Here is a 17500-nt window from a genome sequence, read left to right on the forward strand (position 1 = left end):
CTCTTCAAATATACCTGTTGCTATGACTTTCTTTTTCTGTGGTTGCCAATCTTGCTCACCCTGCATACCACTTACTTTACTCATGTATACAAATAGCCACAGTGCAGTTTCATTCATCCTCCTAAAAACCTCAAAGCTGGAGGTGAAACACTTTTGAAGACAAGACTGAAAACCCTGAAACAATGTCCACGGATGCCATGTTGCATTTCTGCTTTCCATGTGGCGGTCTCATGAATGCAGAGGCAGCATGGACATATTTAAGATGCAAACGCAACCATTGTCAACTTTCAGACGGTGCAGGCGGACAGAGACCATCTGTAACCAGGACAGAAAACGCTGCAAGTCTCCGTCTATATATTTTGCTGATGGTGTTTACATGAGCCGTCACGTTAATATCTCACCATCAGCTACCATGCACGTAGCGAATGACGCCGCCCACTTTGTCATCACTAAAATACCGACTCAACATCCCAATGTTTATAAGGGATAATGTCTCTCTCTCTGTCCATCTGTCTATTAATTCCACAGAGAGCAAAAAATATGCAAGTATTGCCTTGGTAAGGGGCAATATGAGACATGGTCATTTAATTTGTCATTTTTATTTTGTGGACCATCTGTGTTCAATTTCTAAGTTGTCAGCAATGTGAAGACTTGTCTTCTTCATTTAGTTAATATATGTAGAGTCAATTTATAAATAAAATCTACCTGCATGTTCTTTTGTGTTCTTGTCGTTGATTCAATAAATCCAAAAAAAAGTTTTTGGTATTATTTTTCACATCCCCATCCTAAAGTACTCATTTACAACGCACTGAGGTTGGAGACGATGACTTACATCATGCTCCATTTTCCTCTGAAAATATCTCCCGAGACACATTAAGATCTTAGGACTGGAAATAATTGATGTTAGGAAATATCCAGACAAAGTTCTTCAGTATTAGGACCAGACAAAGTGTATGTCAAAGTGTGTTTACCAGTATGAAGACTGAGATGTATGTGTATATCAACCTATGTGTAAGCGAGTGCATGCCTTGTTACATCTATCTCAGAGACATGAAGGCCTGGGAATGTTGAAGAATGCTGAAAGTCTGTCAGGGGGAAAGTGAGTGGGGGAAACGAGTGCAAGTGTGTGTGCTGGATAGGCTGCAGACTTTATGAGGCAACTAGCTTTACAAGGTCTAGTCCCCACTGCTGAACTTTTCATTGGTGAGTGACGTGTCGCTTGGCTTGCTGTGAAACCTCTCTCTTTCTTTCTGGCTTTTTATCTCATTCTCTGCCATCCATTTCTCTCTCTCTCTCTCTCTCTGTCTGTTCCTTTCTTCCCCTCCCTCTCTGTCTGGCAGTAAGGGCTGATGGAGTGTGAAATTAGAAAGTGTATCATATTCTGCTCTGTGGCTCCATGTCCTGAGCTATAAGCTACAGCTAGTCAGAGTGAAAAATAACATGCAGTGAAACAGATACATTAACATGGTGTTTGTGTGTGCCCGTGTGTGTGTGTGTGTGTGTGTGTGTGTGTGTTGGGGGAAAGACGACAGAGGACAGTTTAGCCAGCCACAGCTTATCTTAAATTACTTATCTCACGCCTGATACACTGGTGCTTTCCCACAAACTGCAGAAGCGAGAATGGATTAAATATGTGGACACACGCACAAACACATGCACGTTATTCATTCACTGACTGAACAAAATTTCAATAGCCTGTTGTAAACACAAATTTTATAGTTTTGATAAAGAAAGAACAGAGTGACGGCTTGACAGATGCAGGATAGAGAAAGACTAGAGTTCACATCTGGTTGACACATGTACACTCATACATGTGCTACATGGGAAAATGATTTAAAGTAGCTAAATATAGCCAAATTGATACAAGAGTCAGACGCAGATCGCAAACCACAGATCCAAACAGATTTCATGAAATTAAATTGAAACTAGTCAGTGAGCTTGTGATTTGGGCTTTGCCTGTAGAGTTATGGAGATTAACAACTAACCAAATGTTAAAAGTGCCAGCACTTGAAGCTAAAACTCCTTCCAAAGCACCCTGGCCCCTGAATCTCTGACTGAAGACAGTAGCTGAATCACACACGCTTCTGTTTTGTTTTTTAACAACAATATGTGCCCATAAACCATTGCGAACACCAAATCTAGATGGATCACATATTGGGAACCACGGTAAACAACACCAAACACGTATCATATCACTGAAAAATCCATCCACGTTGTGAACTGGCCAACAAATGTACACTGCATATTGCTGTTTGTGCTGACTCTTGTTAATGCGACAGAATTTTCTGGGGCATTTCTTATTCAATGCTACAAATGTTCTTTTATAAAAGAAAGGCACTTTTATCCATGTAAAAAAACTAGTACAATTTAATTTGGAGCGGAATCAAAATACATGAATTGACTTAAAACCCCAGTGTATTGTATATTCACATTAAGAGCAGATCATCTGGGAGGGATAAACACTCATCTGTGCTGAATAAACATGTGTTGTAGTGTTACTGTAAATGCTGTATGTTTGCAAAGTGCATTGCATTCATCACTTTCCTTTCTAGTCTCATTCTTTGTTTTCACAATTTACCTGGAGTTTCATTTATTCCTGACATTTAGTTTATCTCCAGGTTCCATTTCATTAGCTTAATATATAAAATGGTTGTCCAGCCATGAAGTGGTGACTATGCTTAGGTACATACAAGTGCTTGTGCGCATTTATTTATCACTTTAATTTACTGTACCGTAACAGAATTCTCAATCTCAATGTATGCGTATGCTGTGCATGTATTTGTGTGCATTTACCTGCATGAGTCCAGACACCTCTCCTTTCTGCAGCGGTGCAGCTATGGAGGGAGTGAAGGGTTTACTCTCTTCTACTGGTCTGCCTTTCAGAAAGTGTTTTCCTGCCTCGTAGATGTCCACCTCAATCATCTTCCCTTTGAACTCAGCTCTCTTTGGCACCAGCACCTGCAAAACAGGAACGGAAGATCTTAACTGATGGCACAGCTTATTATAAAACATTTAAAAAGAAGCAGAATTAATTTGTAGCAGTGACTGTGGTAATACATCTACACTAAAAAGATAAATAAATAACATCACATTGTCAAAACTAGAAAAAAATGGTGCATAATAGTACATAACAATGGTAATATGCCATTTAGTGACCAGAGAGGAGGTATATCCAGCTACTTCAATCAATCAATCAATCAATCTATATATATATGTGTGTGTGTGTGTGTGTGTGTGTGTGTGTGTATAACCATCCATTCCCCCAAATAACAGACCCTCTGCATATTTCCCAACATCTGTCAATTACATTTTCAATTAACTGAAGCTCAAAACTGTTTTCCCCAATGCTCCCCTGCATTGTTATTTAGCTAGTCCCTGCCTGCATACAAAAAAAAACAGAACAGAGTGTTTTCAGTTCCATTTATACAAGCCCTCAAGGTCAAAAACTACGGCAACAGCTGTGAGATAAACCACTGGGATTTGCTGCCGCGTCTTATTATTTCACCATGGAAACTATAAATCTCGGCTGATCACAGCAGGAATGAAGAGAAAACAAAGAATTATAATTACGGCCTAGTGTGAAATGGAATTTGTTCTTAATGACTTACCCCTTAAATAAAGATCATATGCAAATGCTTTTTCTTTCAAAACAATTTTCGAGCGAACCACACAGTTGACAGATTGACAATAGTGCATGTTGTTCGCTTCGAGTACTGATTTACTTATTTTATTAATTAATTAATCAGTGATTTATTATTGTGATTATTGGTGGAATCTAAAACTGACATGAACACATTTGAGCATTGCTCTGGCACTTTCTTGAGGAAAAAGTGAAATAATAAATCAAATTTAAAGGTAATGTGTAATATTTCCATAAGACAGTTCCACAGACAGTTTTAACCCATTGAGGCCTGATATGCCTGTAAAACCTCTGGGTGATATTAAAATAAGCCCCTAAAATCTGAAGTTTTGTGTCAACGCTTCTACTAAATAATTTAGATTTTTCAGCCTCTGTAGCAGATAGAAATGAAATTCTAAAAGTATTTGAGAGCTTATACAAATACTACAAAACGACGTATCCGCTTTCAAGGCTTCAATGGGTTAAGAGAAAACTTAAAACATATCTCTTTAGGCAAGCCTTCCCCTGATGTTAATGTTTCTTGGGCATATGTGAAGTTACATGTTCTTGTGCTATTGTGTGTTTTTTCTATCAACTCTATATTTTACTGCATTTTATCCCTGTTGTAAAGCACTTTGTGATTGTATCTATGAAAAGTGCTCTATTAATACATTTTACTTACTTACTTAATAAAGATAATGTGATAATTTATTATCCATGGCGAGTATCAGCAGCAGAACAGCCACCTTGGAGCTGCTGGGAATCCGATGTCCTGCCCCAGTACACTTCAGCAGGGTGGTTGCATGCTGACTCAGATCATGTGGTGGTCTGTCTAACCATTACACGGCTCTGCAGGGCTAAGCTACTGACTGGGCAGAGAATAGCATGTGAACTGGTGGAGGGAGTGTTACTGCTGTGATGGCAGGAGCAAGCCTGGCTCAGTGTTAATCTGTCAGTCTTTATCCAGCTGGTGGAATATGATAGGAGATGGAGAACAGGGCAGGCAGATACACAGCCAGCACCACACCTGCCTAATCAACACACCTGCTGCTTGACACTCTGACCACTGTGAGGGTGCATATGTGTGTGTGTGTGTGTGTGTGTGTGTGTGTGTGTGTGTGTGTGTGTGTGTGTGTGTGTAAGTAGCCAGCAACCAGGTTGAGAGGAAAGAGGTAAAACAGCAGGTCTGTGGGGGAGGAAGGTGAGTGTGTGTGTGTGTGTGTGTGTGTGTAGGTGAGGGTCATTTGAGGCCCATTACAGGGTGATTAAATGATGAAAGAGCTTGTCTGATTCCATTGGAAACCCCCTCCTCCTACTTCCTCACTCAGCCACTAACAGACACGCACACACAGGTGGGTTGGGTGCCTATTATACCCGTCAAGATAGATATCCATCTGATGGTGTAAAAGTGAAACTAGGCCATTTGTTCACATTCACACCTCTCTCTACCTTATTCCCCACTTCCCTCCACCCACGCACACACCCCTCTCTCCACCTCCTTTGGTCCCCTTTTCTCTACTCCCACCACTCTTTCCACTTCTTTTCTGATCTTTGACTTCTCCATTTTTCTGCTTCAATCCCCCCAAACTGAACTGCTCGACGTGTTGCTCTTCTCTTTCTCTCCTTTCTCCACATTGTCCCCTTTTTTAAAGTTAAATAGTTGAGGTGTTGTTATCCAGAGTGATGTATAGTGAGATTTAATCTTCAAATTCCAATTTTTCATAACATGATATAGAATTTTCTCAATGTGAGACCGCCCAAAACAAGTTAATCAGGGTCGCATCATCCCGATTAAGTATATATTCAACAACTTAATTGGCTTCCAGAAAATAATCATACAAATCAAGAAATGGGTTGAAAAAAAATCATAATGGGATCCCCAAATATCTGTCCAACTACTTTGATGGCTTCAGAGACAAAGAGTTATATTTATGCAACAAGAGGCACCTCACCAGATTTGATCCTTTTTAGATTCAAGACATTAATGAGCAAAAATACCCTCTTATACATGACTGCAATTGAATAGAATCAATAGATGGCAAAAACCTCTCGGAATAGGGACCTTGCACAAATTAAGTCAGTGTTGTCCTTTGATGTGAGGACCACGATGGAAATAAGCTTGTGGGCTTTATTGTGTAATTGAATTGTCAATGGTTTTAAGGTGAATGTGATAACTCTCCTCAGATGAATACGTATTATGTGTATTTTTTCATTGCAAAATAAATCTATCTACAAGAAAGAAAGAAAAAAAAGAGTTCTTTAATAACCATGTATATATAGTATATATAGGAACATAAGGAAAAGTCATGAAGAAGGTTCTTAAAATACAACTTGTAATGTGAGTCAGACCTCTGTAATGTGTATACAACCTCATGTTCATGTGTTGTGTGTGTGTGTCTGTGTGTCCTGTGTGTATGTAGACATGCAAAGGACATGATATGGGGTTGTATCCCTTGGGGGGACAGATCCCAGAACATATTGGTACATAGGGTTTTCATGTTCTTTTTTCAAGTCAGAGTGTGATTTAAGAGTGCATGCCAAATACTGAAATGCACAAAAAAATGGCAGAGGGAGAACATCAAACATGTCAACGTGCTTTCCTTGCGAATACAGTCAACTGACACACATGACATACGCGCCTGCATATGCACACATGTATGAGGGAGTGTGCACTCTGCAACACACACATGAACCGAGTGACACTTGTAACTTAAGTTTATAGCCTGCAGAAGGAGGCGCAAAGGAGGAGGAGAGGAGGGGAGGAGAGGAAAGTGGAAGGGAGGAAAAATTATTACCACCCCTGCCCCCCCTGCTAATAAAAAGCATAACTTCAAACATGTTTCTGATGATGGTTAAAGCAGGAGGAAATTGATTTATTTGAAGATGTTTTAAAGTGAATTTTTCACAGGTTGAGAGAGGGTCTTTGAAGCCACGCGGATGTGTGTGTGTGTGTGTGTGTGTGTGTGTGTGTGTGTGTGTGTATGAGAACAGCTGCGTGCGTGTGTGTGTGTGTGTGTGTGTGTGTGTAGGATGGAATGTTCATGTCTTTAGGGCTGACCTTAATGTTAGTACAGTAAAAAAAAGCAAAAAGTACTGCCGCTATCAGCCGCCAAATGCTCTCATGACCACCGCAGGGTGTGTGTGTGTGTGTGTGTGTGTGTGTGTGTGCAGTATGTGTGATGTTATAGCTAACCTACTTTAGTCAATACAAGCTTAAGCTTCTGACACCTGCTGTGACTACTCTGTGACATGCAAAGCAAAGCTTCTGACCTGATTTGCTAAGTGTGAAAATGAGGGAGGGTTGGATTAGCTTCACATACGGAGATATTTTCATCAAACACAGATTAATTTACTGCTTTTTCACTGCATGTTTTCGATGTTGCATAGTCTGTAGGCCAACTAAACTATTTAAAGATTCATCCAATGCAGAAGTGTCAACAAACATCCAGCGTGCTGAATTGTCCTTCAGCAGATGCTAATATCCATACCAGCCAGTGCAACTTAGGTTGATTATAAGTTTGATCACTTAATATTGGATAAACATTCAACATTTTTTCACTAGTTATGATCATGTCTTAAATACAAGGGTAATTACAACTGAAACACTACCAGTAATGGTAGTTTTTCAAAGTTTTTAAGCAGTTTTTACTTTCACATGTACTAGCAGACTCAGGCTTTAATAATGCTAGATACATTTTAGCAAGTGAAAATCTAACATGGCTATTTTCAAAGGGGCCCCTTGGCCTCTGACCTCAAGATATCTGAATAAAATGGGTTTCCTGGGTACCCATAGGTCTCCCCTTTACAGACATGCCTGCTCTATGCCAATCCCATGCAGAGCATGGACTGCAATTTGGTCAAGACCCAAAGGCTGAGACTCTTGAAAGCTTACTAGATATAGTAGCCATGTTATTGTAGTGAGACAGTTTTTAAAAACTTGACATCACTGCATAAAATATAGGATAGGATAATCACAGGCTGATTAAAACTTAATGAAACAACCACAAACTAGAGACCTATGGCATCCAGAGTCTATATTGACAAGAGGGGGGCTCTCAGCAGTTTTCAATTCTTACAGAAATCTCCAAAATTTAAAAAAATTTATACCAAATCATGCATGGATTTTTCTATGATGTTCCTCAAGCTCCTACTGTCTTATTGTAGCATTTTACTCACAGAGTGACAGTGAGTGCATCTCAATAAATCTTCAGCTTCCCAGCTTTCAGATGATAAACTTGTATGTGGCTTCTACTGGTTACAGTTTATCAACCCCTGAACATCCCCTGCCCCTCAGCTCCATTTCTGTAGAAAAAGGGCCCCTGGTCGTAATATACTGAATAAACACAATACAATACAATAAACGGCACTTTCACCTTGTTCATATACAGCGCACATAATGTTGATGAACATGATGTATCCTCCATTTGCACTAGTATGTATATATATATATATATATATATGTGTGTGTATATATGTGTATATATGTGTGTGTGTGTGTGTGTATGTATATATGTGGGTATATGTACACTACTGGTCAAAAGTTTTAGAACACACCAACTTTTCCAGAATTTAATTGAAAATGATGCAGTTTAATGTCTCAGTTTACTCTGAAATTAATGCACATTTGGAACATTTAAAATTCTTTGAGCATGATAGTGTTTTGAAAATAAAAAAAAGATTCAAAATCACATTTTATGTTCAACTGAAGTACTAAAAAAAGACACAAAATGACCAAAAAAAGACACAAAATGACAAAAAAAGACACCAAAAGACTTAAAAAAGACACAAAATGACAAAAGAATTCAAAAATTGACAAAATAGCCCAAGACTCCATAGAGTTAAGTTGTTAACCCACTTCTTGTTCCCTGAACAAAGGCCTACTTGTATAATTCTGTAAATGTACATTATTTTTCAGTTTTGGTTAACCTTACCTTTTTTTATTTACCTCTGGCAGTTCACCACTTACCTTTGTACCCTTTCAAGCTGTTCATTTGACTTAAACTGCTTGAATTTCAGTAAAAAATGGAAAAATTGGGGTGTTCTAAAACTTTTGAGCGGTAGTGTATGTATGTATATGTATATATATATATATCTACTTGCACTAATGTACAGTTAAATCTGCATTTATTATTTATCTTATTTATTATATAATCTATACCTATATATACTGCATTTTTATACAATTCATTCCTGTATATATTGCAATATGATTCGCAATTACTGCTTAATGCACTTCTAGTTAGATGCTGTCTGCATTTTGTTGCTTTGTACTTGTGACATGTGCAATGACAATAAAGTTGAATCTAATCTAATCTAAAAAAAAAAATTAGGTATATTTTATGTTGAATATTATGGTTTTAAACATGCAGGCATTTTATCAGTTATCTTACCTGTTCATAGAACTTGTTGTGAGCCACATAGTATTGGGCATCAAATGACTCTTCCGTCACCAACACGTGTTGCCTCTCTCCTACCTACACAGACAGAGAGAGAGAGAGAGAAAGAAAACATTTAGTTAATTGAGTAATCAAACAACAGCCTTTCATGTAGCATTTGTGTAAATGTGTTTTCATATATTGACATGACCATCTGTGTGTGTGTGAGAGAGCATGTCCTCAGCCATATGCTGACCATAACATAAGCAAAACAACATGATTAATATATCTCTTCATCATTTTCAACTCTTTTTCTCCCCTTTATTTTCTGTCTCTGCATCTCTTACTGGTTGGTTTAGTTTGATTCCTTGAGCCAGTAATGGTACACATTCATTCCAAAACAACTGATGGTATCAAACTGAGGTAAATAATTATATTTGTATGCCGTCTGTAGGATTTCCTATTTTTTTTTACTTTGCTAGAAAAGTGCTGTGATTGAGCCAACAGGATGACACCATTTTGGCGCATTGTTTCTTGTATATTGAAACAGATTAATTACCTTATGTTGCTGTTACATCTACTGATATAATTTGACCATAAAAACACTTCATACAGGCTTATTTTAGTCCATGTACAGTAGATATTCTGCTGTACATATGCAGGCACTGTCAATGAGTTGACTGCTTTTGTTACCCATACTGGGGCACAGTTCAACACATGCCAGCTGCCTCTGTCATACAATATGCTTCTATTCATCAAGATTCCAATTCAATCAAAGTTTTGCGCTTCCGTGTTTTATCATGTTTTCACCATTTAATTACAATCTCAAGGTTCCTGAGCCACTTCAGTTTCTGCGCTTTGCCTGAAGATAGTGAGTACTATTAAACTCACAAATAAATAAAAAATAAATTAAAAAAGCACAAGGCTATGCAGGACACAATTCAAATGCTTACAGAAAACAGCCTATTCAGGAAATCAAGACATTTTATGTGGGACTCAATGAGAGAAAGTGCTTTTTTGTTGTTGTTGAGGAATGTTGTTAACTCAAAGGAGAAAGAGGAGAAGAGAAGGTTTGTTGAAGTACTGCAGGAATGACTAAAAGCTCCTCAGGATTGACTTAGCTAGAAAGAGGAATAACTTTGTATATTTTGAATGTGGATAAACAAAATCAATACTTTGTTGGAAGCACGGTCTAATGCGGGGCTGTTCAACTTGCTTTGCAAACTTCTGCAAAATGACAGGAGGCCTTGGGCCAGTAAATGAACAAACATCAATAATTAGGGATGCATCATTTTGAGGAGAAAAAATCTTTGTAAACCTCTCTTTTCATCCTTTTTATTTACATACATATATTTTATAAACATACATTTACAAAAATAGAATTCCCAGTGTGAATCTACTTATTTTCATTGTGAATTACAAAACAGTGAGGGCCACAAAACAATCTATCACCCGAGCCTCATTGGTCTAATGCATCAACTGACGTGTCCTGACTGATAAAACAGTCAATTTGGATGTATTTGGAACATTAAAGTGATACGAAAAAAAGTGCAAACAAATGATACACATCTTAGTATATTTCTTATAAAAACATACCAATGATCTTATCATGTAGAGCCACAACAGAAAGTTTAGATCCCAGCCAGAGCACAAACCAGCCATGTCTGAAATATTAGCAACAAACAGTAGAAACTGCTGGGAACACAGTGTTCTGTAGGTTCAATGGGCAGTATTTGCATTTTGACTCTGTCAGTGATGAGCCCTGCATTGTAAAACTGTGCTGACTGATCATTTCCTGAGCAATATGTCAGAGCCTTAGAAGTCATGGCTCTGACACATTGCTCAGGGTGTTTCCATTTTTGCAGACACACATCTTCTGTTCTTTTCTTCCCTCCTTCCCGTCCTTATCATTTTGCTTCCATCCCTCTCTCCTATCTTGGGGCATTTTTCTTTGTTGTTCATACCTCTCTTCCTTACACTATAACTCCCTCTCATCCTCCTCTCATTTCTTTTTTTTTTTACACAGATTTTCCTTTGTGTGTGTGTGCATGCACGCATGCATGCGTGTGTGTGTGTGTGTGTGTGTGTGTGTGTGTGTTCTAACACAGACAGCACCTGCACAGGCATGCTGACAGACTTAAAAAGAGACCAAATAAATCACTGTTTCCTGCAAACAGAGCAATTTTCAGAAAAAGAGGGTGAAAAAATATCCTTTGAACATTATTATTGGATGGCGAACATTTGATTTGGACTTTTTCTTTTTTTTTGCTGCTTTGGATTGAAGACAGATGTCTTTGCTGTGAGCCCAACATCCTAAACACATGAATTAAGACTATTTTCACAGAGTTGTATAGTCATATATTTAAGGAAAAATGGATGTTTGTCTTTCCAAAAAACTAAAAAAAAAGAGAGCTCATCTGTTTAATATTTTATTATTCTGTTAACCATCAACCACTGACTAATGACCATAAAACCTGATTAGACAGAGCACTTTTTGGCAGCCTAGGGAAGCTAATTGTTTTGAATGACAGTGAAGCTTTCTTGCTGCTTTTGCACTGCTGAGTGGCTCACATTTTCCTCTCTATGCACCTTCCGTTTTTGCTGGACTGCCCTACATTCCTCAACTTGAAAAAACTTGATGTTTTACCAAAGTTTTGCTTTTTCTCATTTTCCTCTGGTGACAGATGCATCACTTCGGAGAAAAATAAAATAAAATCTCACCCTCAATTCAGTTCTACTTGAACCACACAGAGCATTGCCCCGTTACAAATGTGGGATCAGGGTGGTCAGCATGAGTCATTTAGCTCCCCACCTTACCAAAGCCTCTTAAAGTTTTTATCCAGTCTTCCATCTTACATTGTGCACCAGAAAGAAAAAAAAGCTGGATGAACTGAAAGCTAGATGTGTATGATGATGTGAATTTGTATGGATCTGCCTGACTTAATAACACCTAATCCAGCACTAAACAACCAGCAAGGAGCAATGATCTGGGATTAAGGTATAGCCTAATATGTTGACTGAACTGTGAAATAAGAGGATGATCATGCATGAACACAACTCAGCATACAGCAATCACTCATATGAGAATGTAGTGAATTCAGTAAATGAAAAGTTCATGAGCTGCACACACTAATGTGCAACAGACTGAGCTGTGTGAATGTATTTGTATGCGGTGTACGTTTTAGTATTTGCTTGCATACGGGATATGAGAGAGTGTGCATTTAGATTTGTATTTACTCCAGCTATAGAGCAATGTCTCAGAATACCAAACAAGGCATGTATGTGTAGGAATTTGCACAGCGAGACGTTTATTTACTCCACCATCCAGAGAATAACATCCTGTGATACACAGCTGATCCACTGCAGATCTGTGGGATCATGAGTTTAATTGATAATTAATCTACATCATAACAAGGACAAAGAGAGAACTGTGGATTTGAATTGTATTTAACATTTTCATCTGCCGCACAAATAAAGGAGCAATTCGCTTGAAGATCGTCCAAAATCTCTCGCTGCATCTGTGGCCTTTTTTCTCTCCTTTTAACCACGGAGCTGGATTATTTTTCTAACCAGACAGACAGCAGCCAGACTGTAGCATAGGATTAATTATTAAGGTGATAATAGTCTGTGTCGAAGGACACAAACAACAAATGAAGACTAAAAATAGGCAGATTATAAACCTGCTGTGCTACCAATATGGCAATAATGAACAGAGCATTTAATTTACAGACATTTTCATTTTGTCCTTTAGCATGTCTTAATACAAGGACAGCCAAAATTAAAGGTATAATATGTAGCTTTTCTACATACAAATTTCTAAAAATTACTAGAAAAATTATATATTTTGTGTAGTTTTTGTACTTGCACTATCCCAACAATGTCTTTCCCAACAACCAAGAGCAATCAAATATGACATGCATTCAATTGAAAACTGTAAAAAGACAATATATCCAAAACCAAATAATCATGCCAGTTTTACACAGTGTCCAAACTTCTTTGGAATCAGAGTTATACATTTTTAAGACACACTTTTTAGATATTGGTAGTTTTTGACTAGATATATGATTATATGTGATATATTTTAACTGGATGAAGGATTTTGGTTTTTAGAAACATTAATTTTTTAACGTTACCTGTTTTATTGAGTGTTTTTACCTGTTGTAGTCACCAGGTGTGTTTGTTTTGGAGACAAGGAAAAAGCTTCTGAACTTTGAACTCTAACAAATCCTAACAAGAAAAAGCTGACTGCAGGCTGCTGCTGGACCATATTTAAACTGGATTTTGTTATTGTTTGATTGAGAGACCACATGATTACACAAATTACATTATGTGCGTTGAAATCCTGCCCAGCACACAGCATGGGCCTACACTGATACACATTAGCCTTACCTATTAAAAAAAAAAACCACGCTGCATATATATATATATTAGGGCCGGGACTCAATTGAAAATATTAATCTAATTTATTAGAGGCCTTGTAATTAATTAATCGAAATTAATCGCATTTTAATCGCATGTAAATATTTGACCTGAGAACAGTGACAAGTTATTTTTTCCACATGGATTTTTAGTATACCATTTAATAATGACTGATACAAAATAATACTTAAATTATTCATACCCTTTAAAGTAACTGAACTAATTCAACAACGTTCCAGCTAGTTGATGCAGCAGTGTCTCAGTTAGTGAAATGGAGATCACCTGAGTGCAGTTGATGTGTGTCAAGTGATCGAAGTATAAAAAAACATGTGTCTGGGAGGTCCAGTCTCTGGTTCATCACTATTCCTGCTATAATTGTACCATGAAGACAAAAGAACACTCCAAGCAACTCAGAGAAAAGATCATTGGAAAGTAGAAGTCAGGAGATGGCTACACATAAATGCCCAGCTCACTGGACATCCCACAGAGTTCAGTTAAACCATCATTAAGAAATGGAAGCAGTATGACACTTGTTTAAATCTGTCTAGAGCTGGCCGTCCTCACAATCTGAGTGACCGGACAAGACACACATCTACTGCACTCAAATGATCTCCATTTCACTAACTGAGACACTGCTGCATCAACTAGCCGGAACTTTGTTGAATTAGGTCAGTTACTTTAAAGGGGACGAATACTTATGCCAAATTATATCGACCATGATTTCATGTGTAAAAGCAACAAAAAGGTGAAACATCCAGGGGGGATGGATACTTTTGCAAGGCACTGTATATGGCTCCAGGCAAATGAGTCAATGCATTATGTTAATAACAACGAGTCCAAGGATTCAAAACCTCAAAATCATTGGCTGTAAGCATTATCAGATCTTGCAATAAAAATGTAATCACCACACACTGAATTATTCTGTATCATAACTACATAACTTATAGCACCAATCAGTGACTACACTTTAAGTCCCCCTGTTTAGCATTCATAAGCAGTATATAAACATTAATAAATTAAATTTAAAAAATGCTACGTGAGTCAATCATAATAGTTAAGATTCAGTCCTAACAAAACAAGATAACTGTCCTAATCATGAAACTTCTCAATGTAATTTTATCACTGCACCCTGCAATGGATGAGAGATGAAAGTGCTTTTATTTTTGTAAATTACATCCTACTGAAGGTTGCTGTTTGTTTCAGAAAAACTTTTACCCCCAACCAGTTCTCAGCTTTACGTCATTAGTGCAATTTACCACAGTGTTTGACCAAAACACAGCCGTGTGCAAACCATACCCCCCTCTGTGACTTGCAGGCTTATGCAACAGCATAGTAAAGAACTATATTCTTCCACTCTTTGCACATTTTTTTCTGACCCACTCCTCATCCTGTCATTCCTAACATGCACTTTCACTCTACTGTATCATGCAAACATGAACACAATACACAAACGGAAGAATGAAGGAATCTGAACCTTGCCAAATGATCACAAACATCAAATCACCAGCACATGCACACGCACACGCACACACACACGCACACACACGCACACACACGCACAAATGAACTGTTAGAAAGAGAAAGAGATTTTGTTTTGTTGCCTGCTAAACAATCGTTGTGGGGAGTGATTTAACAGGGCTAAAGAGAGATGCTCTGATCTTGTGGAGGTTCTCTTTGAACACGCTTCTTGAAAGAGGACGAAAAAACACCCCTGTTGATTTGGGTATTTTGTTTTACCCACAAAGTCAAAACCAAAGTAAAAGAGACTGAAACTTTTCTGTGTTTGCCACAAAGACTGGGGGGATTAAGGGTGGCTTTGGTTAAATATTTGTGGGGGCGACTGTAAAATCAACACGGATCAAAGTTATACAAATGAACAGTTTGGAACAAGGGCTGAACATAAAAACTTTATACAGTGTAATACACGAAGAACATGAGAAGACAAAGGCAAAGTAGACATTTAGGCATCATGTGACAAGATGGACGGATAGAGGTGAGAAGAGTTACCTCATTAACTCTTTCTATACCAGAATAGTCCCTTTCACAAAGGCAAGGAGAGCAATCTTTCTTTCTGACTCCTTATCTTTCTATCTTTTACTCACCTGTCCTTTGCATTATGTTCCCATATCTCTGTGCTTAATACTTTGAACCTTTAAGGAGTGTAATGATATCAGGCTTACATAGTTTTTGTCTGACGGAAAGGGTTCTTTGGCAGCCAGTAGACTGACTCACTGTCTATCTGGCTGCACTAAAGAAAAGGAAAGTCATGTTCACCACAGCCGCTGGGTTTACACTCTGATAGGACTGGCTCCGTATTAGTCAATTAGTAATGACGATTGAATTATTGGTTACCACTTGAAAGCTTGATAAAACACAAACGACTATGATTAAGAATAATTTATGTGGCTTGAGTTATATAAAGCGTTTGAAATGTGTTTGAAATTACACAAGGGTAAATTACAGTACAAAAAGAAGGAAAAACTGCAAACAGTTGGTTAGAAATGTCAGTGATAACAGAGCGTAAACAAAAGGAATTTTGCAAGTCCTTTAGCTTTAACCAGACCTAGACTCAAACACTCCTGCCAGAAAGACAAGTGAACTACAGAGTCATGAAGTACTTTTTAACCCTCTATGGTACGGTGTTGCCCTCAGGCAACATACCCATTTTTGACATTAAAAAAGAGTGAAGAGTATAGGGAACTTATAGCAATGCTTTAATTTGTCACGTGACCTCCAGGAGGCCATATTGAAACCCTTTTTTGCAGACTTTTCCAAAGGAAACAGCTTTGTCATTTTGCGCCACAAAAAAAAAAAAAAAAGTCACTCAAAACATTATTTCCTGGCCCCTTTTCCATCTGGAAAAAATATATTCCCACTGATAGGTGAGTAAACCTTCATTTTTGATAGTTTCATACACTAAGACTGTTCAAGACATTCATTTCAATGGGTCGTTGGTTCAATGGTACAATGTTGCCTACAGGCAAAATTTAGACAAGAAACCAGTTAAAAAAGTTCCTTTTATCATGTTTTTAAATTTAAAATGTTTTGTATTGTGCCCTGTTGAAGCTACTGAATCTTTTACATGTTAATTAAATGAATTATGTTAAAATTAACTGAAAAACTATTTTTTTTCACATTTTTTTCACTGCACCATTATGGTACAATGGTGCCTACGGGCAACAAACCCCAAAAACTTCTGAATTTTTTTTGCAGATTATGTTTATTTAGTCTTTTTTAAGACAAAAAAACATTTTTTTCCTAACTGGCATCATAATGTGTACCACAGAGGGTTAAGATGGCACATGACATCTTTATCAAAACCGCAGGTAGTGCAGTGGATGTGTTCCACAGAAAAGAGAGAGATAACATATAAACTGATATTTGTTTTTTTAATCCAGCTAGAATCCATCCACATACCTAAAACCAAACACAAGTAATGGACATAATGCACTGTTTATACAAACTGTGTATCTGAATGTCTATTAGACCACTCTGTTAGCACAAACATAACCCTCAGACCAAAAAAATTAGGCAGTACACTGTTTGTGAGAGTACACTTATAACAAAATAATCTGAGAGTCTGCAATGCATTCTTCAGCCATGTGCAGGTCTCTTAACAGAGAAAACAGTCTTGACCTTACTCAGGACATTCAATAACATTTACAAGTAGACCAATTGACATTATCGCTTTTCTGGACTTGAAATGTCTGGTGAACTAAATATCTCAGGTGTTTTCATATTTTCATACTTCAACTGCACTTGGGACTAAAGAATTTACTAGAAACCAATATTATTTTTTTTTACAATAGGGAAAAATTCATATTTTGCATGACTTTCCTATACTTTAGTACTATTCTGAATTCAGCAAATATTGCCCATAGCCATGAAAGCACTACTTTCATGTCTTATTATTCCATAATTATAGTAGTTTTCTACCTCCAACAACTCAACAAAAAGATATGGACCAATAACACAGTTATATTGAAATATGAAAACTGAAGACAGTTTTGAGAAGTTGAGCATAATGGTGACTCTTTCATACAACTGAGATCCCATTAAAACAAAAATGTGTGAAAACAGAAAGGAG

The 17500-nt window shown here is 37.5% G+C and overlaps 1 protein-coding gene across 1 annotated transcript in view; it reads right to left on the reverse strand.

Moving 5' to 3' along the window:
• cdkal1 (CDK5 regulatory subunit associated protein 1-like 1) overlaps positions 1–17500 on the reverse strand; it is a 277873-nt gene that overhangs the window by 11788 nt on the left and 248585 nt on the right. Inside the window, exons 13-14 of the mRNA XM_059338970.1 lie at positions 9010–9093; positions 2794–2958 (exon numbers count right to left, since the gene is read on the reverse strand). Coding sequence (XP_059194953.1) covers positions 2794–2958; positions 9010–9093 — 249 coding nt within the window. The remainder of the gene's footprint in view (positions 1–2793; positions 2959–9009; positions 9094–17500) is intronic.

This window comes from Centropristis striata, chromosome 8 (genome assembly GCF_030273125.1).
Source record: "Centropristis striata isolate RG_2023a ecotype Rhode Island chromosome 8, C.striata_1.0, whole genome shotgun sequence".
In the NCBI taxonomy this organism is placed as follows: domain Eukaryota; kingdom Metazoa; phylum Chordata; class Actinopteri; order Perciformes; family Serranidae; genus Centropristis; species Centropristis striata.